The sequence below is a fragment of the Dicentrarchus labrax genome, unplaced genomic scaffold (genome assembly GCF_905237075.1).
Source record: "Dicentrarchus labrax unplaced genomic scaffold, dlabrax2021, whole genome shotgun sequence".
Classification (NCBI taxonomy): Eukaryota; Metazoa; Chordata; class Actinopteri; family Moronidae; genus Dicentrarchus; species Dicentrarchus labrax.
The window spans coordinates 24,343,778-24,371,172 of NW_026136721.1; the positions used below are offsets into that span (position 1 = coordinate 24,343,778).

General features: G+C 38.7%; 1 protein-coding gene across 2 annotated transcripts in view; it reads left to right on the top strand.

The window, feature by feature from the left end:
• The window catches only part of ctnna2 (catenin (cadherin-associated protein), alpha 2), a 307,283-nt gene that overhangs the window by 256,436 nt on the left and 23,452 nt on the right, over window positions 1–27,395 (top strand). For both annotated transcript variants that reach the window (XM_051384990.1, XM_051384991.1), the window contains exons 10-13: window positions 15,304–15,396; window positions 17,180–17,336; window positions 17,980–18,180; window positions 26,645–26,796. In XM_051384990.1, the coding sequence (XP_051240950.1) occupies window positions 15,304–15,396; window positions 17,180–17,336; window positions 17,980–18,180; window positions 26,645–26,796 (603 nt within the window). The remainder of the gene's footprint in view (window positions 1–15,303; window positions 15,397–17,179; window positions 17,337–17,979; window positions 18,181–26,644; window positions 26,797–27,395) is intronic.

Sequence of the window (27,395 nt, forward strand, 5' to 3'; positions counted from 1 at the left end):
AAGATTTTATAGTCCAGTTTCATATACGTCATATCCGTGTACCTATTACCAATTATTTACTTGTAATTACTTTTGGGGAGTAGTAAATATACAGGCAGGTACTAATCAAATGTAGCTGCTTGTTCATATATAATTGATCTACATATTAATGTATGTTAAAAACAGGTCATTACATTTTTGTAAAAATACGTAATAATTACATTACTGTTGTAATCACAATATTCCCTCCTGTAAACGACATGTTATTGTCTTATGTATGGTCATTAACTGTTCAGTAAGTAGTAAGTTCTTTGTAATTACTGTGCTGTCAAATGAAGTGCTACCCAAATGCTCTTAAAGCACAACTTCATTGCTTTGCCCACAGCATATAAATTCATATCAACGCACTTCATTCCGTTTAGAATTCAGTTCTTGCTCCAGTGAATTAATTCTGGCAAGAGGGGCAGCAATAAAGAGAAAACATGAGGAGTCTAAAGTTGCACAACAGCGTTAGCTGAAGAGAAGAGACAACTGTTACCATGGCAAATAATCCAGAAATTCTTTGCTTCACCATTTCCAGCCAATTACCCCGAAACTCTGTTTCATCTGGGTGGCAAAGGTTTTTGGCGGAAGATTTACTCCCAGCTCTGATGAGTAATTTAGCACAAGTAACACATCTGAGTTTTAAAAAAAATGTTAGTTGTTTCTGTGTCCTTTTTTTAACCTAACTTTCTTTGTTACACTGAGGTTTATTTCTATAGCCACACATCTAGAACATACTCAAATACTCACTCTCAGCTTGGCAAACAAGAGCATATGTTTTCCCAATCCATTCTTTGAACCGGGGAAACGATATGATTATCTGCCTGGTTGCTTGGCACTTCCAAGTCTTACAATGCCAGACCACTGTATTGCTTATAGATTTTTAAGTGACTCCATTTTAAATGTGGTTAACAATGTAGCAGTAATCTGTGGTGAGGATATGGGTGTTAGGGTCAGGCATCGTCAGTCAGTGATTAGTGCGTAAACGTCGTCACATCTGTTATTGTGTCTGATGTCATTACTTCAGTTACTGACATGTACATAGTAGACACTCAGTCATTTACTTAATAGTGAGCAATACATTTTGGACACTAATGGATTGCTACATTACATTCATTTGTCCAGCAACCAAGAATTCCTGTATCCCTGTTAAACAAATAACTAAAATTGTGCTACAGTTCATGAGACAGATCGTGTTTGTGTCCTATAATGGTCACATCTATAAAATGCACCACATTTCATTGTAGGATTCTTAGCAGAAGGTTGTGTACATGCCATGGACACTACTTTATTAATGGAATATGTGAGGGTCATTATAAAGAGCATACAGTTCAGACACAGAATTTGGACACTCAATTAAAGTGGAGGATAGTAAGTGGTAGTAAGTATACAGCACTAGATAGTAAATACGTTTAAGTCTAGTTTGTGTTGTTGGATAGTGTGTTTTCCCTGCTTTACAGTCAAAAACATGACTCAGAACTAAAACATTGAAAAAGTGCCAAATCAATAACAAAAGAAAATTTTTTCTGCATTCTCTTGGAACAGTGTTTGTTAGTCAGAAACTACTTTAGTCTCCCAGTTTGACAGCATAATATTTTAGGGGGAAAAAACAACTCATCTAGAGAAACAGGGCAGTGTATGGGGCATTGTGAACTCTAAAGAGAACTGTGGTGTTGAAATTGAAAGTCAGCTGTCCACTGAGACCGTCAGCAATTAAGGCTCATTCAACAATAATGGTATTGGTGTGGTCTTGTTGTGCCACAAAGGAAATAAGAAAATGCAACAATTGGTGGAAATTAATTATTAATTGCGTCAAGAATAAGTACTGCCCCTTTCCCTCAAAGTCTGACTAGTCAGGGGAGGGTTTGAATAGTAACTTTTAATATTTATTTAGTTGTTCATTTAATCTGTCTATCCGTCTCCAGCAGGGCATTGTAGCTGCATGATGCAGATCTGAGCAGCATGAGAAAAACTCACGTTTTCTTAGTGTCAGAGAGACAAGAAGTCAACTCATCTATTAACGATTGTTCAGAATGAAGATACAAAAGCTATTATTGTCACCTCTACAGAACATTTTATTGAGTAATAACAGGCCACTGTAGAGCTTTTTAAGACTGTTAGTAGAAAATGTACATATGAACCTGACTTGGTGTCAGTCTAGGTTCATCTATGGAGGCAAAACCGACAGCCTGATTTTAAGACAAATATCCAATTACACAGTGCAGCAACAACACCCCTGGGATGGCAGCTGTGAATATGCCCTGATGGTGACTCCCACAACCTGCCGTCTGTTACACTGTGGAAATAACCTTAAATGCTACAGGCTGGACCGCAGCTGGTTCATAAGGCAACATTAAGGCAACCGTTTTCTAAAAGTGGTTGATGACAGCAACATGTTTTAATGAGTTCTTTATGTGAAAGAGCATTTTCAAGGTGGAAAGTGAAGAGTATGAGCATTATTTACTGTGGAAATGTCCATACTTTACTCCCCACGGAGCAATAGGTGTAGTAGTGTTCAGTTCCCAAAGCTTAATTACACCAATCTTAAATTAATCGGACTCACAATTTATAGTTTATCATTGCTAGGTAAGAAAAGCACCTATAACAAATTTGGTTCCAGGGTTCACATTAATTGGCAACCCAGGGCAAAAGTTATGTCTGCTCCTTAATGAAGTAATTAGCTAAAGCCATTGCATCAAAGGCTTGTGGTGATTGCAGATTTGATTTTGTCTGGTCAGTGGGTCCTTATACTTGCTGTGATTCATTTATTATTTCGGTGAATGTTCTCTGCCAAAAAGTGTGCCAAGACATTACTATTATAATTTGGAACACGTTAACAGCCTTTTGTAAAACTGACATCAATGAAAGATAGATGTGCAATGCAACACTCCCAGTGCAAAACGTTTGTCTTCATAAAGGCAGCAATGTGGAAAATGAAATGTTTACAATGATTTTTTTTCATCCCAATGTGACCAGGATTCTGCTGTATGAAGTGACAGGAGAAGAAATTATCTAAAGACAAAATGGCTCATAGAAAAAGTTTCTAGGTCTCAGTTTTATCACTTTTCCTTATATGCTCTGTTTCATCACCTTTTTATCACCTCACGTCTTTATCACTGTGCTGAAAAGTAACTACACCAAATGCACAGTGTACTGCAGTATACTGTATATCACCACAGAAATTATACTTATAAAACTGCTCAAATATCAGCAAGAGCTTAGGTTCACACTGAATTATACATGCGGTCTTATTTATTAACACCCTGCTAGGAATAATATTGCAAGATGGAGGAGGACCAATGGTCATCGTGATAGAGCCTATTTTAATTGTGCTGTTAATTCTACTCACAGTCTGTGCCATGGTGGCTTTTCACGTGTTCACACTTCCCTGTTCTCACCTGAGAGAAAATTGCACAAGCATATAAAAGCACAGGATCAATGTGACATTTCTACCGGCGCAGACTTCCTAAGATACAAATACATCAGATAGATCAGATCAAAAGTCAATCTGATGCATCTACATCTCTTTTTTTTTTTTTTTTGAAATAAGAAAACCCTTAAATGTAGAAAACTTGGCTTTTAGGCAAAAAAGGTATAATAATATAAATCAATCACATCAGCTCTTTTATTTATGCTTTAATGTAGGAGTTTCTGTTTTCAGCATTCACAGGGGACACCTTATGTTAGCTGACTTCTTTTGTAAGTAGATGGAAGGATGTAAAGCAGAGTTTTTCTGATCTCTGAGCTGTGATGTTTATATTTCTCCACCAATGCCTCATATGTGTATGACATGGCATGACAAATTATTGATTCTTATAAATCATCAGTGTCACCAGCTCCTATACTCACTGTTCATTTTTAAAATTTCATCTCTCTTTGCCCATCCCCCCAATTTAAAGGTTAAGGCATTAAGGGCCGACAACTGCTGACCTTTCCCACTGCGTGCATCTATTATCCAACAGGACTAATCATGCTTTTCTTGTGCCTTAGACAGATGTGAGGAGGCAGAGGGATGTGATGTGGAGAAATGTCAAGGTCTTGCCGTGTTCACATTTTGTCTGAGATTGGACTATGGTTATAGATCCTTTGGATCAAGTGAGAATCTAGTCCTGTATGAAATAGGGTGATAATTTTCCAATCTATGAAAGGCCAAATGCAACTAAGGTAATATAGATTACATTACAAACATGCTCATTAAGCAAAGTTTTATATAAAAAAAGCATCACACCTTGCTTGACATTTACTGCAGAACACATCTCGCCTTATAACCAGTTGTTCAGAATAATACATTTTCTATACTTCCCAACCAGTACAGAGAGGAAGCCCAAATACATAAAACACAAGATCTAATATTCCAGCGCACACCAGGATACTAGGTTTGACATTAACATCTGTTAATAATATAGTGTCAATCCAAGTATCCTGATGTGTGCTGGAATATTTGTTTTTTGGTTTACTATGATATGCTCTGCACCAGCTGGCACCCAGTAGAGAAGCACTGCTGTGCATGGGGTATCTTCAGCTTTTTATAGCCGAATGCATTTCTTACTTTATGGCATTTTGCACTGAAACATAATTAGGGATGTCCGATAATATCGGCCCTCCAATTATAATTTAAATTATATATATTAATTCCAGCATAATTTAAGTTCCCTGTGTTCACTTACAGTAAACTATACAGAGAACTTCCCAGAACTTTTATTGAGCTGTGACATATTCTCCCTGTATTTAAATGCACTGAAGTTCCTACGACATATTCCCAGGAAAGAAAAGGGCAGCCACTTAAAGCCATTATTGTTTAAAAGTAGGGATGTCGGCCCTCCGATATTATCGGCCGATATTCACTAAAAAAAAAGTAATATAGGGAATTATCGGTATCAGGTTTTTATAACCGATGTTTGTTCTGTAGGCTTCAGCATTTCCGAGCCTGCATGAACGCAGCATGGGACGTTTACCGGCGCGCGCTATATGACGTATAACAACAACAACTACGCTAGACTGGTTGGTTGCTAACCGTGGCTAACAAGCAAACAATTTAAAGCTGAATGATTTTAATATTAACACAATATAAGTGCAATGCACCTTAAATATTTTACCCTGCTATGAGCTGTTCCTTCACCAAACTAACAATTGGCTTAGAATTTACATTAGCACTCCTTCAGGTGATTAACACAATTAAACACATTAACCAAAGCTAGCGCTTAGCTAGCGATTAGCGTTAGCGCTCTTTTCAGTATTAATACAATGAAAGAACCTTTGGAAAACCATGTTGCATTTATGTATGCATCCAATGGGTAGGGTGGCCATTAAGCCGGACACTCATTTGTCCTCCTTTTGAGAAAACAACAAATTACCTTGTTAGTTTAATACTTATTGGCTAAAAATGTGTGTCAAAATAAGTAATTTCATTGGTTACATTTTCGTGTCCTATCAACACATGGCAACACATGGCAAAGCCTATACATATGAAACAGAAGGTGCTGCATTTTTTTACCCTTTATCTATCCAGAAAAACATTAAGAACAGTTTCTGTATGATGTTTATTGGACCTATGTAATCTGAATTGGAAGGGCACGTTGTCATGAGCTGTATCTTGTATATTTATTATTAGCTATGTGGTATGTGTATGCACCTTTATGTAATCTGGTGGAAAAACATTAAAATTTAAAACCGGATCATACCAAACAAATATCTGCTTGCGTGTCCCCATGTATGCAAAGTGTCCTCCTTTTTGATGTGAAGGAAATGGCCACCCTACCAGTGGGGCATCACAATAAAATTAGGCATAATGTGTTAATTCCACAATAGGAGATATGTTATGTTGTTACCTAACAGTTTTGGTGTAAAAAGCCTGCATATATCGGTATCGGGTGATATCGGTATCGGAAATTGAGAGTTGGACAATATCGGAATATCGGATATCGGCAGAAAAGCCAATATCGAGCATCCCTAAACATAACACTTACACCTTGAGCAAGAAAAGCCATTTTGATACTGCGGCTACTGTATTCATGTTGTGCTGCAGAGTTTAATGTCCTGAAAATGGGCCTGATTTTGGCTGTGTCATTTTAGTTTCACTGGCCATTGAACTGTAAGTTGGGGAGGGAGCAGCAATTGCTGTCTGACTCTAGGCACTTTGTCATGGGTGCCACACAGTGTAAATTGATGCCAGCGTTTGACAGAAACTATCAAGCACTCAAATCTCGCTCTGCCTTGGTAGTTAGACGCCTGCGGGTCTGCTAACAGCATATAATGTGAGTCCAGATTACATAGGCATTTCCTGATAATTTTGGCAAAAAGTTACACATCTGATTTAAATAGCAACCTATGTCGCGCCTCCAATAAGTATACCATTCTTTACAGTACAGTGGGTTAAACATTTCAATTCCCCTGGAACAGTTTTTAAATAGCTTCTGTTGCAGAGGGACTGTGGAATGTACAGATAGATTAAAAGAAACAACCCAGAGGTCCATTTTCATAATTATGTTTTGGTGCCAAGCCCGACTGCTTGGCTAGCACTCTTAGAAAGGAACGGCGGGAGGGAGAGAGAGAGAGAAAGCAAAGAGAAATCAATACTTCAGTTGAAACAGCCCTAGCTGCTTTTTGTTTTTTTGGCGGGGAGAGAGGAATGGAGAGGAACTGTGAGAAAGACAGTCTGGCCCCTGTGGCTACAGTAGCAGCTTGAGCAAAAGGCGAAAAGTGTTGTAAGATGAACAAACTACTGTACTACCTACCTGGGTGACACAACTTTTTGACTGTATAGGTGGTATCAACACCCCCTGTGCGATTGAGTGCTTGTAGCAGAATAAGGAAAAATCAGTCTAGCCAGCCTTTGCGCCTCAAGACTGGAGCAAAACAGCAAGACACCAACACCAATAGGAAATGTGAATAGTTGCCCTCTGCTTGAGGGAAATTGAGTCAGCCACTTGTTCCTCTCTCCCCTTTTCTTTAATGTCCTGTCATTCACAGCAATATTAACAAGATAATCCAATATCCAGGACTCTAAATTAAAGCTATATAAGATGCCCATCTACAGCATGTCCACACACACACACACACACACACACACACACACACACACACACACACACATACAGTATATATCCTTGTCCCAAGTCAGTTCTGTCCAGCTAACTTTATGATTTGTTTATATTGCTTTCAATTACCTCTCTGTGTCCCTTGTTGAGCTCAATGAAATTTTATATTGTGGATATTATTCTCTAGGTGCCCATCTTCTCTTCCTATGGCCTTCTTCATTCAAGCATTCAAATTTCAGTGTAAATAAATCACATTTTGATGCCTCTGTGGATGTGGTCACTGATAGAAGCCACTGGTCCTTGATATTTAGCGCTACGAAGTGGGGAAAGAGCAAAGAAAAGACTGCGGCAAACAGATTGCTAGCATCTTTGTTTGTATTACATCAGGTGCCTCTACTCCCCTTTCCGGTGGTGTGTGTATGTACGTCTGCGGTCATGTGTATGTGTCTGAACTGTGTAGTCATCCACCCACTCTGTTGTCTCCTGTACAATTCTAACGTCTCGCTGCTAGCAGTGCTGGTTCACCTCCACAGCAGCCTGCAGCAAATTATCATATTTATCGAGAAGCCAGCCATGGTATTAGCAGGAATACCCAATGCTCAGCTGCGGCACCACAGAAACGACCACTGTAAATCACACTCTGTCAGCCTTTCATGCAAGCTAAGTCATGGTTGTCAAGGAGACCATGATGTGATTGTGAAGGCTATTCTGCTTTCTGTAGGGTTCGATCACAGCTTTGATTCAAAATCATATAGAACCAAATAGAAGAAAAACTAAAGAAAATAAAAGGGAAAAAAATTATAAGTAGAAGTAGATACAGTCAACTTTCAATCAATAACCAATCAGACTCAGGCCTATTGCAATATCTAAAATTCTAAAATGCAAAAAGAAATCACAACATAAAAGGGAAATTAAGTAAGCTATTTAAAACTGTAAAGCTCAATGCTTCCGTGAAGTTGAATGTTTTCACATGCTGCATATTTTATATGTTGGTGATATAACTACATTTTTGTTTTTGTAAAATTGCAACCTCTAAAATATGTTCTAAAGTTAAATAAGCTAAAATATGGGATTATAAAAGAAGCTGTTTTATATATTTTTGAGTCACAGAAAGAAGTTATCCAGGAGTTCCTAACATGTAGACATATCCTGTAAAAGGATATGGCAGCATCAAAGACATAGTGAAAAACCAGAAGACTGACTGATTGCTTCTTTAGTGATCGTGTCATTTTCAGGGTCTGTATAGTCTAGTTTTGCATCTTAGATTTTCGTTCCGATCTTAATTAAAGTTGCAGTAGTAGTAATGTTATCAGGAAGCATAAACTGTTCAGAATTTAGTGTTTTGTTTCAGTTGCAATTCTATTTGCATTGTCAAATCACTCCTATGGTAGAGGTGTTTTTCTTGTAAAAAAAAATCTTTGGAGCACTTGATCTACATACTTCAGAGGCTGCAGACAGTATTGATCATGAAATGAAAGGATCAAAATACAAATGCAAGGTCTAAAATAGGTCTACACGCATACAGGAGGACAGAACACTGAAAACAGCATCACTCTATTAAAAGTATTGCTGTCAAAAAGCAAACTTAATCACCCAGCACACTCAAGAGCAGCAATAAACAAATTACAGGGTAATTAACAAAATAATTTTTTAGTGAAAGAAAGCCATGGATAACTATAATCGGTGTACTACAGAGTGGAGGAGGATCTCATTTCCTCTTCCTCCTCCTCCTCCTGACTTCCACCGTACCGTGTGTTCATCCTGACCTCAATCACATGCACCTGTACATGTTTCTACTGTAAACGTTAGGTCAGTGGGGATTTTTACATTTGCCTGAGTTGACCTAGAAGCACCTTTGTTAAGGATTCATTGACCGTACGAAACCGCATCAGTGAATTTCAATGTTGCTATCAAGGGGCCTTTGTGGATATCTTAACCATGATTTTTTTCAAACACCTTGGCCACTTACAGTTTAGCAACATAATGAAAACCCTGGCTGTACTTGCTTTAATAAAAGAAAATGAAAGCAATAATGTATTTCATTTTAGGTAGTTTTGTAGTCACATTGTAGTCCTAGTTTTGTTCTGTTCCCCTTTAACATTTATTCATTTCTTTTTTGTTCACGTTAATTTTTATTTATAAAATTTTTATGAAGCTTGTAATTGCTATTTTTTACTGAGGTCGTACAATATATAGTGGAAGGGTTACACTCCACTGCATTAAATTGAAATGTGTTTCTAATATTCTTCCCCCCTCATGTTTATAAATAGGATGGGCAAAACATTACAAAAACCTCTCAATACAATGTAGTCCAGTTCAGCACCTCTGCAAACTATATCGTCAATAATATAACATAAATGAATGCCTATTTGACAGTGACAATCAAAACAGAACATTATTATATTTGTAAAGATAGAATTTATGGCTGAGCTGTTTTATTGGATTGCATTTGGTTTTACAAGTGTACCTAAGGCTCCATCCATATTACTAAATTTCATTTTAAAATGCATATGTTTTTTTACACTTGCACCTAGTGGCCACACTACCCAGGCGTTTTCAAGCCTGTAAAATGGGGACGTTTGGAAATACTGATGGACCCTTTTCAGTTTTAAAACTCAAAAGTTGTGTTTTCTTCTGGATGGGCAGAAACCTTTGGTAATTCCCTGATTCATCACATAAGCCTTTTCTGGAATAACAGTAATAGTATTGATGAATAATGGTAATAGTAATAAAGGTTTTCCATATTCCTTATTTTTGTGATTAATCAATATTGTCATCTTACATGTACTGTGTGTATTCAAAATCATATTCCCTACCCCCCACCACCAATCTTAAGGGTGAGCATTCTACTGTTTCGGACTATTATAAAGCAGCTACTTTAATCTCAAACATTTTTGTATTAGAAATAATGAGAGGCACTCTTTGCTTTTGTTTGTATGTGCTTGCATTCGTGGTAGCGACTGCATCTGTATGCATGGAGTTGATGAACCAGGCCTCTGCAGGAGACAGTGTGTGTAGGAGTGTAGGGTTGTGTCCCAGTCAGCCGCATATTAGTGGACCTGTCACTTAGTAAACAGTGTCTTAAACTCATTTCCATTCTGAGTTAGGAAGTGTAGAGAGAACTCCTAAGTGCATTAGAGTCAGTCGCAATTTAGGTCCACTTTGTCTCTCAGGCTAGGGTGGGTGGGGGATGAAATAAAAGGTAGCAGAGAGAGCAATTAAACAGCAATCTGTAATCAGAATGACTCACAAAGCCATTTGCTAATTTCAGATCATGTCGTATCCTTACTATACAAGTTAGTCTGTTAATAGTTTTCCATTTTATTTTATTTTTTAGATATTAAGCATGAAATATTGTACAAATTAAGTTTTATTAAAATGGTTTTCCCTGTTGGTCACTCCCTGTGAACGCACACATACTTACACACTTATGTCACTTATAAGGAAAACTATGTATCGTATACATAATATTTATATTTATATTTGTCGTATACGGGTCAAATTCTTCAGAAAATTAGTAATCCACCAGTTAAGATCTGACTTCATCTGAACAAGATCCAAGTGTAGATAGACAGAATAGACATGCTCACAAATCTATTCCCGTTGTTTTTGTTACTTCACACCTTCTTTTTTAATATGCTGCTAGGTCTGGCATGCCTTTTGATGTTGTTCCAAGCCCGGTGGGCATTCTTCCTGAGGCAATACGCACTTTACTCCTTAATAGGGATTGATTTTCAAAGGCGTGGTTTATAGTCGGTCACAGAAGGTCGTCAACTCCTGCTGCTTGATATCCCCTTTAGACTTGAACTTCACACTTCACTTGACATCTGCCGTTACCTAATGTCATGCACCCTAACCTGATACTGTCACCTCCAGTCAATACGTTGTACATACAGGCGTCTCGGCTGGCAGCTGACAGCTCATGACTAAAACAAATAGAAGTACTCCTACGAGGGCAGGCCTGTAATTGTTTCACAGTCTGCATACTGTATCCCCCTGTTACCTGTTCTGCTCCATCCATGTTGACAGGCTGATTTATTTATTTTGTGTTTGTGTGTGTGTGTGTGTGTGTGTGTGTGTGTGTGTGTGTGTGTGTGTGTGTAAGCAGTAGGGGGGCAGAACAAGAGCAGTGAGAGATTCTAGTGGGTTTTGTGCATTTGAAAGAGATAAAACACAACCCTTTAGCTCAATAAAACCCTCTCCAACACCATCTCGCAAAAAGTAAACATCCAGATGACAGACTTTTAATAGAACAAAGCGTGTCCTTCTTACAGCACATAACTTAACATGTCATCCCTATTGCTTGTTTTTTACACCACCATTCTTCTGCTTTTCAAGCCCACTTCCCGCTTCTTCTCCTCCTTAGGCGAAGCTGTTGTGCCCAGCACCTTGGCTGACACTGGCTCTATTAGTCGTTCTTGAAAGTTAGTAACTGGAAGGGAGATTTGTGTGGTGTATTTGCTGGAAATGGCTGTAGAAATGGCATGGTTTAGGGGGGCACTGACCGTCCTAAGTGAAGCAAGGAGAGTCTTCTTCTGGCTCAGCTTTTCTGCTCTTTGGCACAGCCACTCAAGTGTTCACTCCATCCAGAACGATCAAAGATTTTTTTATTTGTTTTTTTAAAGGGAGGGAGTAATTCATCAAAAGTTTTAGGTATTACATCAGGATTAATTTAGAGGTACAACAAAGAGGAGATTCATGAGACTGCATGCAGATAAACTGATTATGTGCATTGTACACAGACAGTGCTAAATAGTAATAAAGAGAGGCTGTTAAGATGTTATTTAATGTATTATCATCCTCAGTGCTTCCTGGCAATAGATTTTGAGGTTCTCAGTAACAACCCCCTGCCTAAAAAATGGGGAAAAATGACACTATCAGATCTATTTTCAGTTACTCAGCTCCATTTAGGTGATTTAGATAGCATACATGAGAATGCCCATCCCTCCAACTGCAGTGGAAACCTTCATCAAATTAGAATTGAAGTGATTATCCAGGGCAGAGCAAAAGGACAAAATCGATAGTTCTTTGTTCGAGGCTAAAATGAAGAATGGGCATTCAGTAGGGATCTCTCTCTCTCTCTCTCTCTCTCTCTCTCTCTCTCTCTCTCTCTCTCTCCCTCTCTCTCTCTCTCTCTCTCACACACACACACACACACACACACACACACACACACGCCTCTTTGAATAGCATATTCTGTTCCAACATCCTTGACCATATCAGCATTAGGCTTGCTTGGTGTAGTCTCAAGCCTTCTGTCTTGGTTTTTCCCTTCTCCCTTTGGAGAAAAAAAAACAAAACCTCAAAGGAGTAGCACTTCCTTAGATAATTGCAATTAGTAGTTTTGGCTGGATGTTGCTGCGCTGGCCCTGGCCCAGCTCTCTGTGTTGGGTAGGAGGGAGTGGGCCTGCTGGGCATGTTTCCAGCCTCCAAAAAGCCCTCTGCCCCTTTGCCTCACATGGGCCGCTGGGCCCAAACAGAACTAGACAAAAAGACGAGGCCTGCTTTCTACTAGAGACACGTTCCACAATTGTACAGTAATTGGCAAAAGGGCTAAATGAGAAAAGTGCTGCACCTTTGTCCTACTTCGTTAAAGCCGGCTAAGAAACACAGAAAATGACACATAACAGCTTTGTTATTCCAGGAAATTCAGTGTGATTTCAGTTTTAGCCCAGAAATATACTACATGTTGTATTAGAACAAAAATATGATTCCATGAACTTTCTCTAAATATGCCCATTTACCATGTCATAGTAATGTGTGCGTTTAGGAGAGCTCTGACAACACAGGAGTGTTTTACTTGCCAATACAATTATGTCTGTCAGAAACCAATAAAAAGACCAAATCAGGATGCTTCCACCAGTTGGAAAATGTAACTGACTTTTAAACAATAATGGCTTTAAGTGGCTGCCATTTTCTTTACTGGGAATACGTCGTAGGAACTTCATTGCATTTAAATACAGGGAGAATATGTCACAGCTCAATAAAAGTTCCGGGAAGTTCTCTGTATAGTTTACTGTAATGTAAAACAATAAGTGAACACAGGGAACTTCAATTATGCTGGAATTGTCCTTTAAATTATGCTTCATATGTTTTTCAAAGCCACTCGTGTTTATGTGGACCACAGACTCTCAATCATACTTTTTTTTTTTCTCTCTCTCTCTCTCTCTCTCTCTCTCTCTCTCTCTCTCTCTCTCTCTCTCTCCCTGTCTCCCTCACACGCACACACACACACACACACACACACACACACACACACACACTGCGCCTTAAACACATACACACACTGCTTCACATAAAGGACTGCAATCCATCAATGTGCTCATTGCTGTCATGAGTAAAGAGACAGAGCTCTAAGCAAGAGTCCTCTAACACAAATTTGATTTACCTCAATTTGCCTCAAACAGTGACATGTGAGCGCTAGAAGTGCTAATATAGACTGGCACCTTTTTCTGCCAACAGGCATGTGTCTGTTTAGCTCAGTTTCAAAGCCCGGGCTCATGCTGAAATCTGATTTACTTTAGGATGGTATTAGATTATAGAGAGTTTGAAGTTATGAAAATTAACTACGAAGTACAGTGATAGTGTGGAGAAATATTATGATGATTCACGTGAGAATACAGCAGACTGTGTGTGTCTGTTTATGTCAGAAAGAAATTGTTGGTGAAGTGGTTATGGTGGTTTAAAATATTTTACAGCACCTCTAATGTTTTACACCTTTTTCAAATGGGTCAAACAGCCCCTGATAAACAAACAGGCTTTTGATATACTGCATGCAGATACGCAATCACAAAATCTTCAGATGCCATCAATCAAATATAATTACTTTGAAAAAAATGAACTGCTGACAGATTATTATAAGATATTAGTGGAGTTCTGTACCAAAATTAACCTGACATACAGTTTTAATGACTAGGATAAGGTATGTGTCAATAAATGAGTCAGGTTGAAAACATGTTATCAAGATACCGTACCTTGATAGAAAGACAGACATAAATCAAAGTAAGGGTTGTTTCATGCATTAAAAAACATCTGGCACCTTAATTATACAATAAAGCACCTCTTTGCACCACCAAGCCACATAATAATTTAGGCATGCTAGTCATGCATCACTGGCATGCTGGAAATGTCAGCCTAATGAGTAAGGCTTTCTGTATACATGCACAATGTGTGAACCTGGCCATTTTGGATCTGAATTAATCCAATTACCCCGCGGCATCTGAGCGCTATATTCCAACCTGTGGTATGTCTCTCCTCTATGCCACCAAATGCTTGACATGCAAGCCCTCTGTAGTAATGTTAATGCAATAATTTAGAGGTTTGTAAAATGTTAAATTGTAAAAATTAGTTCCCATACATTATCTGTTGGACTGACACAGCATCTATGTCATCCACGGCTCATCTACAAATTTATTTCCACCAACTGTCCAGCACCAAAGTGCAATTGCCACTCACAATTGAGTGTTTGAGAAAGAAGTGGCTAGAACCTAAATTGTTTCCCCTTACGAGGATTTTTTACAGATCTTTAAATTCCCTTTCCTGCACAGGTAGCAATAAACAACACATACCATGTGCTGTATTTATATACAGTAGGGATGTATCTATTGTAAATACCTACTTAACGCATTAAAGTTGCAGTTTTTGGTCGCTGTATTCGTTCCTTCTCTCCATACTAGCTGTCAGGAGATCTCATCCTAATGCGATTCTAATGTAAGTAAAATGTAAGGACAAAATCCACAGACCTTGTGCAAAAATGCATTCTAACATTAAACTGAAGCTAATATGAGGCTTCAGTTGTAAAAGTTAAGACAAATCAAGTGACTATCTGGTGAATATACAGTAGTTTTAGTATAAGTTCCATCTTTGTGTTTCCTCAGACAGTGCTTCCTTGCTGAGCTACAGAGAACAAAGAGGACATTTTAAGACCCAATACCCAATTGATTTGTCTAACTCGGGCTACTGGGGTCTTATTAACTTCAACTAAACTTTAGAATGCATTTTTGGACAGGATGTGGACTGTCGATTTTGTCCCCATCACTTACATTAAAATCACATTAGAATGGGCTCTTTTTGTACAAGTGAATGAAGGAACATGTGCAACAACAAAAACCTGTTTTAATGTGCAAATGGACTTGGAATGTTGTTTTTCAGTGGGGAGTCTGCCAGTGTGGGAATGAGAAAAATGTTTTTGTGCTCATGACCTTCAGCTCATTGTGTCCTTTTTTTTTCTTGCCTTTTTTTTCAGGTGGCCAACCTGGCCTGCTCCATCTCCAACAATGAAGAGGGTGTGAAGTTAGTTCGAATGGCTGCCACCCAAATTGACAGCCTATGTCCACAGGTGAGAACTTAAAAGAAACTTTTTTCATAATAAAGAACTCTTTACACAAGCACTAGTCCAGATGTCTTTGAAATTATAAATTCTTCTAAATTCACGTGAAAGGGGTATCTTTAGAGAGTTTTTAGAAATTGGAATAGCAAGAAATGACAGAGAAAGTATCAAAGTTGGCAGAATGGGAGGAAGAGCTATGAATAATGTGTAGGTGGACCTTGTAGTACTGTTTCTCAGGATGCAAGCAAAGAAGGAGGTTAAAATCGATCCATTGTTTCCAAGGTTAACAGTAGGCCTCATTCACACGGGACCCAGCACAGTAATAGAAAGGAAAAATGGAGGAGCGAGGCTGAATTTAAGATTCAGGATCTAATGTGCAGAACCCACTTTCCACACCTGCTGAGACCAGCTTACTCAGAAAACCTGCGTGGAAAACGTCTCCTGACACCTCTTGGCAGCGCGCAACACAGACAGATTAAAAAAACATAGTAGACACAGACTTTGTGACTGGGAAGAAGGGACAAAGAGGGGGTGGAACAAAGAGAAATATTTCCATCTGTTCTGGGTAGAGTTAACCGTGGTCCCTTATCTTGACACATGCAAACACACACACAGAAAAACATGTAACCTCAGTAACTGTCATGTCCAGATCATAGTGTCTCTTTTCCTACATCTGATTAATTTAACTAAAACTATATATGAAAAGCAAGATGTGATAAAGAATAGGGAGAAACAATAGAACTTCAGATTAAAGTACATATGCCAGCTGTCATAGTGATATGATTAATACTGCCTGTTCTTAAGTACAGGTCTGTAGATGTGAAGAGTCTCAGCAGGATGTTTCCAATGTAAAAAAGAATATAGGGAAATAATTAGCCTTTTTTATATTCATGATTTTAAAGTGCTGTGATGTGTTGATCTTTTTTGGCTCAAAGCCAAATGTTCTATCTTACATAGATCAGACTCTTGAAGCAGATACTTGGCCATTTTGGGAAAAAAAAAGCATTCCTCTCTTAAAGCTGTAAAAACACATTTCTGTTAAAGGTTACTGAAACTCTGTTTAAAGTCTGCTAATATTCTACGTTTGTATTATATTTGTCTTCTTACAAATCCCATAAAAAGCCAAAAACCAGCATTTCAATCCCACAAAACTCTTCATTAAGGGCGCCTGGTTAGCTCAGTGGGTAGAGCTGGCATCCCATGTACTGAGGCTGAGTCCTTGCTGCAGCGGCCCAGGGTTTGAATCCGACCTGTGGCCCTTTGCTGCGTGTCATCCCCTCTATCTCTGCCCCCCTTTCCTGTCTCTCTTCAGCTGTCACCATCATAAAGGCAATAAAAAAAACAAAAAAAACATGGTCTGTTTAGTTGTTTGGGGTTTTGTTTGAGTCATTCCCACCACCCTGCTGCCGTAAATACTTACTATATCACCGAAATGAAAGCTGAAAATATTCCCCTACATATTCACTTTTTACTCCTATTTGTACGTTTGCCAGAGAATACAGTGCCAGCTATTTTGTAAAATTATTTAGTTTTTTTTTTAATGAAACTATATATTTGTAACCTATTTATAAAGATTTACATATTAAGTAGGAAAGAATGGGCTTGAGTGCCATAGTCAGGGAGTATTGAGAGATGGACTCATACATGATTACCAATGGTTTTGGTCTTTTCATGGGATCTTTTGACAATAATAAAAACATAGAATAACACGAGCCTTATAATTTAACATAATACAGCATGTGTTGTTATTTACACACCATTTGTAACATTGTTCACCGTTCTTCCGTGCCAGGTTATCAACGCTGCTCTCACTCTGGCTGCCCGCCCCCAAAGCAAGGTGGCCCAGGACAACATGGACGTTTTCAAGGATCAGTGGGAGAAGCAGGTGCGCATCCTGACAGAGGCTGTGGATGACATCACCTCTGTGGATGACTTCCTGTCCGTGTCAGGTAGGAGGCAATTTAGCAGAAATTCTTCACTGATTGGCTAATAGAAGAAAGTTATTGACATGTTCCTAATTTCCACTCACTGTCAAAGATTTATTTTGTGACTGGTTGCTTCAAACATCAAGTTGAAGAGCTTTCTCTGTGGCGGCTTGATTGGATAACAAATAACCAAAAAAATAATGGAGAAAAACAGAAAACACAAAGAAAGAAAAGCAATCTGAAAACAAATAGCTGTTTATTTTGCTTAAATTGTGGTTTGTTCCATTCGCTTGTTGATTTGCATTTTGCTTTATATATTTGGCCCATGTCCCATTCACTTGTCATTTTCTTAGGTTTTAATTATATGTAAAACAAAACAAACTTTTAGCTCTTGACATGCATTCATGAAAGTAATGATGTTCACTTTTGATGCACTGGTATATGTACTGGCATGTTTTGTAGAAGAATAAAGATGGTTAGAAACGGAATTGTAATTATATAAAGAAGAGCTAATTTGCATTGAGGGAGAAATGTGAATCATTCCATTCAGATCCCATTGCATTAACAATCTGCAATATTAATCATCAGCACACAATATTAAAAATGTTCCATCAACCAGAGAGAGCCTTGGGTCCATTCACTGTCATTGTTTTTTGCTTCTCCAAAGAGAACCACATCCTTGAGGATGTCAACAAATGTGTAATTGCTCTGCAAGAGGGCGATGTGGACACTCTTGACCGAACTGCTGGAGCTATCCGGGGCCGAGCTGCTCGTGTGGTCCACATCATTAACGCTGAGATGGAAAACTACGAACCTGGGGTCTACACCGAGCGTGTGCTGGAGTCCATCAAGCTCCTCTCTGAGACAGGTTAGTGCACTGTACACAAAGCTGGTGTGGCACGAGAAACCACAGATTAATGTATTACATTGTATTGTGAAGATTGATACAGTAACCTTCACCCTTTTTCAGTACTTCCATCAAACATTTTGCAACAAGGCTTTTGGCAAGTTAAGCTACTTTCCTGAGGACCAGTGCAACACGCACATACACACACAAGCACTTGCATTAGCTTCTCAGTCTGGTCAGTGACTTATAGACACACTTTAATTGCCTAGATGCCCAGTGTCCCACAGTTTGGATCAGTGTCTTGGCTCTAATACAAACCCTGGACGCCACCTGTTCACTCCCCTGCCTCTCATCCATTTTTCATCTGTTATTTTTTTCTCTGTCACTGTGCATATTCTGTGTCATTCCAGAAGACCTGAGATTATCTTGTGGCAGACCAGACTCAGGGCCAATACATGTCTCAGTCACATCTGAAGTAAAGATTGGCTTCCCCCAAATCTGACTGTATACTTAGTATACTATGCACAGTATATAAGGCGTAAGGATGCAGCAGCAGGGCTTCAGAGCACATATGTGACTAAGCATTTTAACTGGTCACACTGGTCTGCAATTTAGGGGGTCTAACAACCTATCCATGACAGGTGTGTGGCTGGCAAAGCAGCCCTCCCTCCACTCAGCATGACAGTAATTAACTTTATGTACAGTCAATGCAAGGCAGAAACATAGCAGAGGATGAGCTGAAAACCAAAGGAAGCAGAAACAAACTGGTATGGTAAGATAAAAAGTTATTCTGGGGCCCTGTTTGGTAGTAAACGTGTGCAAAAAGCATGAGATGGTGTTTGGAAGATTGAGTATTAAGTTGGCTTTGAATATACTGGATTGGATCTCTGAACATATATAGCTTTGGAGTTTTCTAAAGGTTAAAGTTTTACTGTGGAGTTTTAGACCTCTAGTAGTGCCATGGAGCTGAGTGGGTCCCCATTTTGTTTATCACATATCCAACCAATGGTGTCACACAATTCCAATGATCTACAGGTGGCAGTAACATGCCAAAATATGCTTCAAGAATGCACTCAAGAAACAGACTCAATGAACATCAATATAAAACCACTGGATTGAAAATACTTTGAAAATTACCTTAAATTTGTTGAAGCTCAAGGAAACACACAAAGTATGTTAGTGAGTAACACTGACTGTAAAAGTGACTTTTGTTTGTTTACAAGAAAACTCATTACAGGAGCCCTTCATGTAAGATGGCTCACATACTGTAATAATTGTGTTGTGATTGTACAATGTATCATTATCATTTTTACAGTAAATCTACAATATAATAAATGTGTTACATTAATGTGTATTGTGTTGAGAAATAGTTCAAATACAAGGAAATAGGAAAGAATCTGGTGTCCTATTTTCAAGGAAACATTTTTGTGTTGAAATAGGCCCTCAAATCCCTTAAAAGTAGGTGCTAACATGCCTTTAAAACAGTGCACCATTATGAAAGGTCGACAAACAAAAGCACAGGATGAAAGGAAAGAGGTAATTTAGCAATTACTTGTCCACAAGAATCAAATCCACAGTCCCTCTGTTACACCAGCCAGCCCCCTCCTCATTCTATTTTTTCTCCATTCTCGCCTATCCATCCCTCTCCTGGTTTCTATCTCTCCCATTAGAGCCCATTTAGCGGGACGCTATATGTATTGTTTCGCTCGTTACTTTCATCTGCCAGGATAATTGAGAGACACAATCAGCTCCCCTCCCTGCTAGCTGATAAGTCACAAACAACATTAGGTGAGTCACGTGTGTTCATGCAGCCATCTGTCTGAGCCCCTCTTTTGGCACTCAGCTCCACCATAATGGACTACCTACAGTAGGCTACTAGTTATATGATATTTAAAGCACATTTTGTCCTTTTGTTGTATAATTCAGTTTAGTTGATTGAGGTAATTAATTGGTAAAGTTCAGTCGCAATATCTCGTGGTCACTTAAGGTCAAATTAGTATGACCACAGCCTTGTCAAAGGGAGACTAGATAATTGTGCTGATGTTCTATTAATTCTCCATGGAGTATGGCGCTTGTTTCTAGAGTCAGCAGGATCCCAGAACCATTATGTCAGCATTACTGAGAACAACAAATGGAGAACTGTTGATGTTGTTGTATCATATTGATTGTCCACTGATTTGACTTTATAGTGTTTGATTTTTAAAGAGTTAACATCATAATGTTAGTCATGTAAGTCTAATGGCTTAAAATGAGAAGCAAACTACCTGAATCCTTTATACAAAAGACAAATGAGATAAAAGATTCAATAGTTATTCCCTGGATACACAATATCGAATATCTGGCTGCCAGAATGCAACCCCAGACATATGCAGAGGTAAAAAGCAACATTTATCATCAAGATTATAAGATAGTATCTCTTTACTGAATTAGTTTTTACTTCATGAGACTCTGTACTTTTACTCAAGTGCATTTCAGAAATTCTGTACTGCTTTCATCATGTGATGGCTGTTGCAACTTTACAGCATGAGGTTTTACATCAATAACTCACTCTACAATGATATGATTGATTGTTGTGGCTGAAACATAGCCAAAAGTGGATTATATGGATTAGTTTAACCACCTAAACATCAAGATACTGTGCTGTACTTCTTACAGTTTATACCGGAACCTGTAAGAACTACATTGTTGGCTACATTAACACATGAAGTATGAAGTAACACATGCCAAAATAGTTTGGTTTCAAATGAATACCTTTCCCTAAGATAATAATAAATATTATCGGACGTGCAACTGATTTAAAAAAAAGAAAAGAAAAGTGAAACAAGGTACAGCCTTACGACTAGGGACCAGGTCCAGTTAAATATTTACTACTGACAAGAAAAGTAACATTTTAGACGTACAGATGCGACAAGAGACATGCTTAAGTGTGCCATCTAGAGGAAAGTAATTACTTACAAATTTAACACTTGTGCCACTTGCATGAAATGAATCTCATACTGCAGTATTTTCTTTTGTATACTGGCTGTTTGTATGTATTTGTGTGTGTTTGTGTTTATTTGATGTTTTATATTTTATATTGAAACCTGCAAAATGTAAGACTTTTGTTATCTGGAGCAGCTTTCTACTGACGACTGGCAAGAGTTCACACTGTTTCCAGTGCCAGTGCCAGATTGTATATGTCCAAAGAAAAAGAACAGGGGCGGTGGGATGCAAGGCCAAAAGAAAACAGAAAGAAACTTACCAATGTGGATTAACTTCTGCCTTTGGTGCTGAATAAGTTAGATTATTTCTTTAACTTTAAATAATTTATATATATGTTCACTGTAGACTGTCCTCACAAGAAGAACAACAGCATCAGTTGTTCCAGAAAGTGCTCCAAAACAACATATGTTTCCGTTCAAGTCACAAAGCCCTATGTCGGCCATAGCAATTGTGACAGAGAAGGAGGAAGTAAGCTGACATTGTAAAGCATTTGGGGTGGATGGATGCCTCAACAAAACATCAGATTATGATGAATGTACAAACTGCAGTTAAGTTGCTCCCATGGTAAAAATGAAACAGCTGGAGCTGCTGGGTATTTTTTTTATTTTAATTTTTTTAGTTTTGCACCAGTTGCAGACTTGTTCAGTTTACCAAAATTAGATGTAGAACAACCCACATGTAGAAAATCTGCAATATACCCGTGTGAGGGAGTTTGTGATTTCGTTACAAGCCAGATCCTTGCACAAATAAAACTCAGATGCCGTTACTCCATCCTATGGAGCATGTGAACCTAGCCGATCTCAACTGCAGTAGGACTTTAGCCTACTTAATTTAAGCAGAAAACGTGGCATAATATTGCCGTTTTTAAGATGGCCGCCGTCCTGTCTGAGTTCACCTTAAGTCTATACAAATACAGAAAAGAGGCAAGTCACACTGGCCTTAAGGAGGACTCCTGTCTTAAATTTTAACACGGCCTTGTGTTCTCTCGATTGTGGGTGCTAATTGAGATGTTAAGAGGGGGAACCACCAACTGTGTTAGACCAGCGTTTCATTGGCTCCATATTTCTCTTTGATGTAGAGCTGTTGTGTTTCCCCTTCCTGTTTTCCCCTAAGTGTTGGTAGTTGGGGTTTTTAGGGGCTACCATGCACATCTGATCTGGACCATAAAGCACTTATTGATCCTTGTGAACTTTTGCCTCCCTCTCCCCTCAGTCCGCACAGGCCTGATGTCTATGGATTTGAACACAGTCAAGGAGAAATCTATAGCTGGGGGAAAGATGATTAAGTGTAGCTGAACAAAGGAAAAGGATATAGGACCACACACTTTTTAGAGGGTACTGAGTCCAATTAACTAGACTCTACCAAAAAATCAATAGCTGTCACCAAGGATTTCACTAAGCGATCTGAGGAGGGATTTTTGTGGAATTCATTGATGTGGTCCTCTTTTTTTCCTTTTCTTAGTTGTGTGCATGAGTAAAACAGTTATGTGTGTGTGTGTGTGTGTGTGTGTGTGTGTGTGTGTGTGTGTGTGTGTGTGTGTGTGTGTGTGTGTGTGTGTGTTGGCAGTTTGTGTTTTCATTTGATTCCTCCTGTGTTTATGCCCGCAGCCACTCACACCAATCATGACTCGCCTGTCTTTCGGACAGCTGCCACGTCAACACGGGACGCTTATCACAACTAGCTGCCCTTTGACCTTGTCTCAATTTGCCGACCCCTCTCCCTCATATTGAGTGTGGTCGGATTTATGGCCCGGCCAAATACAGGCAGCCAAGGCACACAACTCTTCTGTGTAAAGCTGAGCCATAGATTCCTGACAGACAGTCCACACATGGGCCCAGGATTGAAGCGTGTCCTTGAGAGGGAGGAAAATCAATAGCCTAATGGGAAAGTGGTTATGGCTTCTCTCTCTTTTTTCCCCTCTCCCTCCTTCTTCCCTGAGACACTTTTCTGCCCACTAACTCCCTGTGTTTAAACTAATCTTCTCCTCAAAAAAAGGGACAAATTTTAAAGGCGATCATTAATGTGGTGCCTGGAGAGGGTAGATTAAAAAACTGATATATGGCCTAAGTCAGTGTGCCATTTAGAGAAGCAGGGTTGCGTTGCTCCTTGTTATTACATCTGGGCACAGTAAATGGGATTTAGCCAGGGTTTTGCAGTGAGTAATAACACACATGCTCACACTGCCACCCACATGTCATGCCTGTAAATCAGTGGATCAAGTGCACTAAAAAGAAGTGCAGCAGAGACCGAGGGATAGAAGTAAAGACACTTCACACTGTCTACTTTTAAAATAATAGCTCTCAGGACCAGACTTTGTGGCTGGCCAGACATAAAGCAACTTATCATAAATACTGAGCATTTATTTTAAAGTCTTTGATCAGAAAACCTAATTAGTGACATCATGGCCACTAATATAGAGAAGAAAGAAAGCCATTTGTACCGGAAATAAGACAGTGAATCAGGGCTCCTTTTAATACTCAAAATGGCGCAGAGCACAGTTGCTGAACCAGATGAGTCACTCTTTAAATTTGTATCCATTGTTATAATGATGGGGAAAGAGGTTTTAGCCAGAATGGGAAGCAGATGGCAAACTCATAGCTTGCAAGGAAAGGAGGTAAGGTCTCTTAATCAGTGCGTAAATAGAGGTGGGAGTTACAGTAGGAGAGAGTGCTGATGGGGAAATTGCTTTGAGAGTAGCAGTGCAGTATGAGGAGCTAGGTGAAACATTTTAACCAATGTGAGAGTGTAGGAGAACATAGCACTAAACAGAGCAGGAGCACTGAAGTCTTAATCTCATAACCTCACATTTATATTTATATTTATCCATAAGTAGCTTTAAAATATGATATTACATGTTTTTTCAGTGTTCTATGTACATTGATTATATGGTATAAGCAGTTTTTTCTTTACTAAGTGAAACATGTTTTACCAAATGAAAAATCCTTCAGTAGACATCTTATGCATTGTTTCAGAATAAGATATTATTGATCCCTTGAGTGTGGTTCACATGCTATGGAAGAAAGAAATGAAATTAGCTTTATTCCATTACAATAACTTGGACCATATAAGTGAATGATGAGGTGTGTACTATGTATAATGAATAATAGACACATATATAAACATTCATTAACCTTCAATAACTGATGTTTTGGCCACAGGCTATAAAAACAACACTGACATTATCATTTAATTTGAGTTGTGTTTCTGGCCACATGATGAATTTAAGTCCAGTGCTCACTCTCTTGACTGTAGCTCGGTTTTGGTCTCCACCAACTCCTGACAGAATTATTTGAGTTTTTGTTTTGTTCTGGGTTTTTTTTCCCCGTCAAATGCTCCTCAATGTTCCCCAGCTAATCGCTAGCTTTATGTGCTGAGCAGGTATTGTACAGTATGGATATGCACTGTATATGTATATGTAATATAATACTTTGTCTTATGGAATGTCTTCATTGATCTCTGTAACTCTGTAGTGTAGGATGTAATACGGTCCTTGCTTGCCAATTCACCGTTATTGTAACATAGCGGGTAAAACTGTACAACTCAAATCAAAATTTTGACACATAAATTCAGGGTTAAAATTGTGCTTTTGATTTTTACCTTTTGTGATATATATGTCTTTTGAAACCCCTTTTAAATTGAGGTTTAGGCATAGAAAACGGTGCAAGTTGTGCTCGTTAAACACCTCACATGGGCACGCCATCGCTGCGGTGAGGTTTCTAAGCATTCATTGTACTTCTATAACTTCTCACTTTAACTATGCTTAAGCCTAGGGGGTGAAAAAAATCCATTCCTACATGGTCACATTTAATTCCCTTCATCATTTTTCAACTGGAATGAGTGAAATTGCTCCTTACCATCAGCAACTTTGCTCATTAAGAGCTTGGAGAACATTTAAATATTTCTATTTAAAACGCCTTCCCAGCAATTCCCAAAAGCCTATTTTACGCTTCTCCAGTAAGTGGATTAAACTGAATTAAAAATGAAAAGAAAAAGAGAGAGACTTTTTGTAGTGCCTTTTATGTTTGGTGAAATATAGCTTGTGTTTTATATCAGACAAATAAGTATACTGTAGATACACCTTTAGTGCAAGCTGGCTAATTGATTTAATTCAGACTGCATGTAAGAGAGGAGGAAAGTGTGGGGAATAATAATAAAATCACACAGTTGGCACGGTGTAGGCTCACCAGCCAAGCTGCCATCCTTTATTTGTCTTTTCCCCTGTTTTTCTTTTTCCTACTCGTCTGTCCTCATTAGACCTGTCTTCTTCTGTCAAAAGGGTGTTGTCTTATATCAGTCCAAATATCTACTCTCCAAAAATCTACTCTTTATGTATACACATTTGTTGCTTATTTTTCCAAAGCAGCCGAGACTTCTTTTTATAACGTACTAAAAAAGCAAAGTCTGTCTTTTTCTTTCTTTGTTTCTTTCCACATCTTTCTCTATTTGTAAGCATATTTGTTGTGGATTTATAGAAAATGCCTTTACAGTCGTACACTCGAAGGACAGCCACAAGTAATGGTGGGGTAAAAGGCATTTGTGCTGTTTGAAAAAGCACGTATAGATAATACAATATATGAAAACGGACCTTTTCTGGCTGGCAACTGTCTGTCCAGGTAAACCATAGCTTTTGTTATGATAAACTGCCACAGCACAGTGTCCATATGAAAAAAAAAACATTATTAAACTCTGCTTTCAATTATTTTTACTCAAGAAGCGATTACGTAGAAAGGTAGCCTGCTAAATATTCAAACATTCTGTCTGTATTCTTGAATATTGAATAATGTCTATTCACATTCAGCACAATTCATTTGAGCACACAAAGCACATAAAGCTCTTCCATCTGGCCTGGCCAATTGATACTGACAACAAAACCAACCATTTTTATGGTCAATAGGGACTTTTCTTTTGTTGCTTGGCTTTTGTTTGGCTCAAAAGACTTTGATGAATTTGTTTCCCTTCATCGGCATTGTGATTTGACAGGCTGAGCTTGCAAGTTAGCGCCCTTGTACTGTAACGCTGAAGCTCACACAGCCATCTTCTTACAGGTTACACACATGCACGCACCACACACATACACACACACCTCCACATGCCAACGGCCAGCGTACACACAAGCACATCTGTGACAGACAGGCCAATCTTCTTTTTTTGGTAAGCCAAGCTGAAATAGCTAATTGCCGTGCAATGTGCGAACAGCATATTGTCGCTTACACAGAGGCTAAGTGTGACATCTCGCCTTTTCCTGAGGTACACAAGTGAGCAGAGACTGACGCAGGGGGAGACCCCACTGCTACAAAATGTGAGATGAAAAGGTTGTGATCACGTCCTCGACTGGAGAAACCACACACTTATAATTGTGCTTTCACTGTGCCATTTTGCTTTTTTTCTGATTGATAAGCCTTCACCCGTTCTGAAGGATTACTAACAAATGTGATGCGCCTGCCTCTCATATTTTTCTTTTGTTCTCTCTCTCTTTGCCTCCCTTACCTGTTTCTCCCTGCAGTCATGCCCCGTTTTGCTGAACAAGTGGAGGTAGCTATTGAGGCACTGAGTACAAACCCCCCACAGGCCTTTGAGGAAAATGAGTTCATTGATGCATCCCGTTTGGTCTACGATGGTGTCCGTGACATCAGGAAAGCTGTCCTCATGATAAGGGTATGTCCATTACCTCCTCTAAAAGAGCAAAAGTGAAACACTCACTGAGATACTCTGCAATTATTTAAAATCTCAGCAAGAGTTAGAAATGAATGTATTTGGAAATGCTGACCAACGACATGTGCAGTCATTTATTTCTGGCTTCCTCCATATATTCACAATATTTGATTGGATATTTTGTGATTGTAGACATCTGATTTTTTTGTTTCCTAGTGTTGCTGAATAGTTAGTCAGTGAGTCTTTATTAAGTCTTTTTGGTGTAGATTCATGATATACATTTACAATCAACAATGGCTTCAAATTCAATATTTTTAGCATTTTTAACTTCTAATTAATAATTTGAGAATATCTCTCTTACAAAAGTAGGATCAAAAGCATGTATTTAGGAAATAATACAATCTCCTGAGTCACTGGATTTATCCCTATGTGAACTTCACCCTGACTTACACATTTGTCACACTCAGACAGCAGTCCAATTTTTTGCCACTTCATTCTCATTTTAGCTACACATCTGTGGGACATTATTGTTGGAGTAAAGTGTGCTGCTGGCTATCATAGATGATAGTGGATGTACTCCAACAAAAACATAGCTGCCCTAA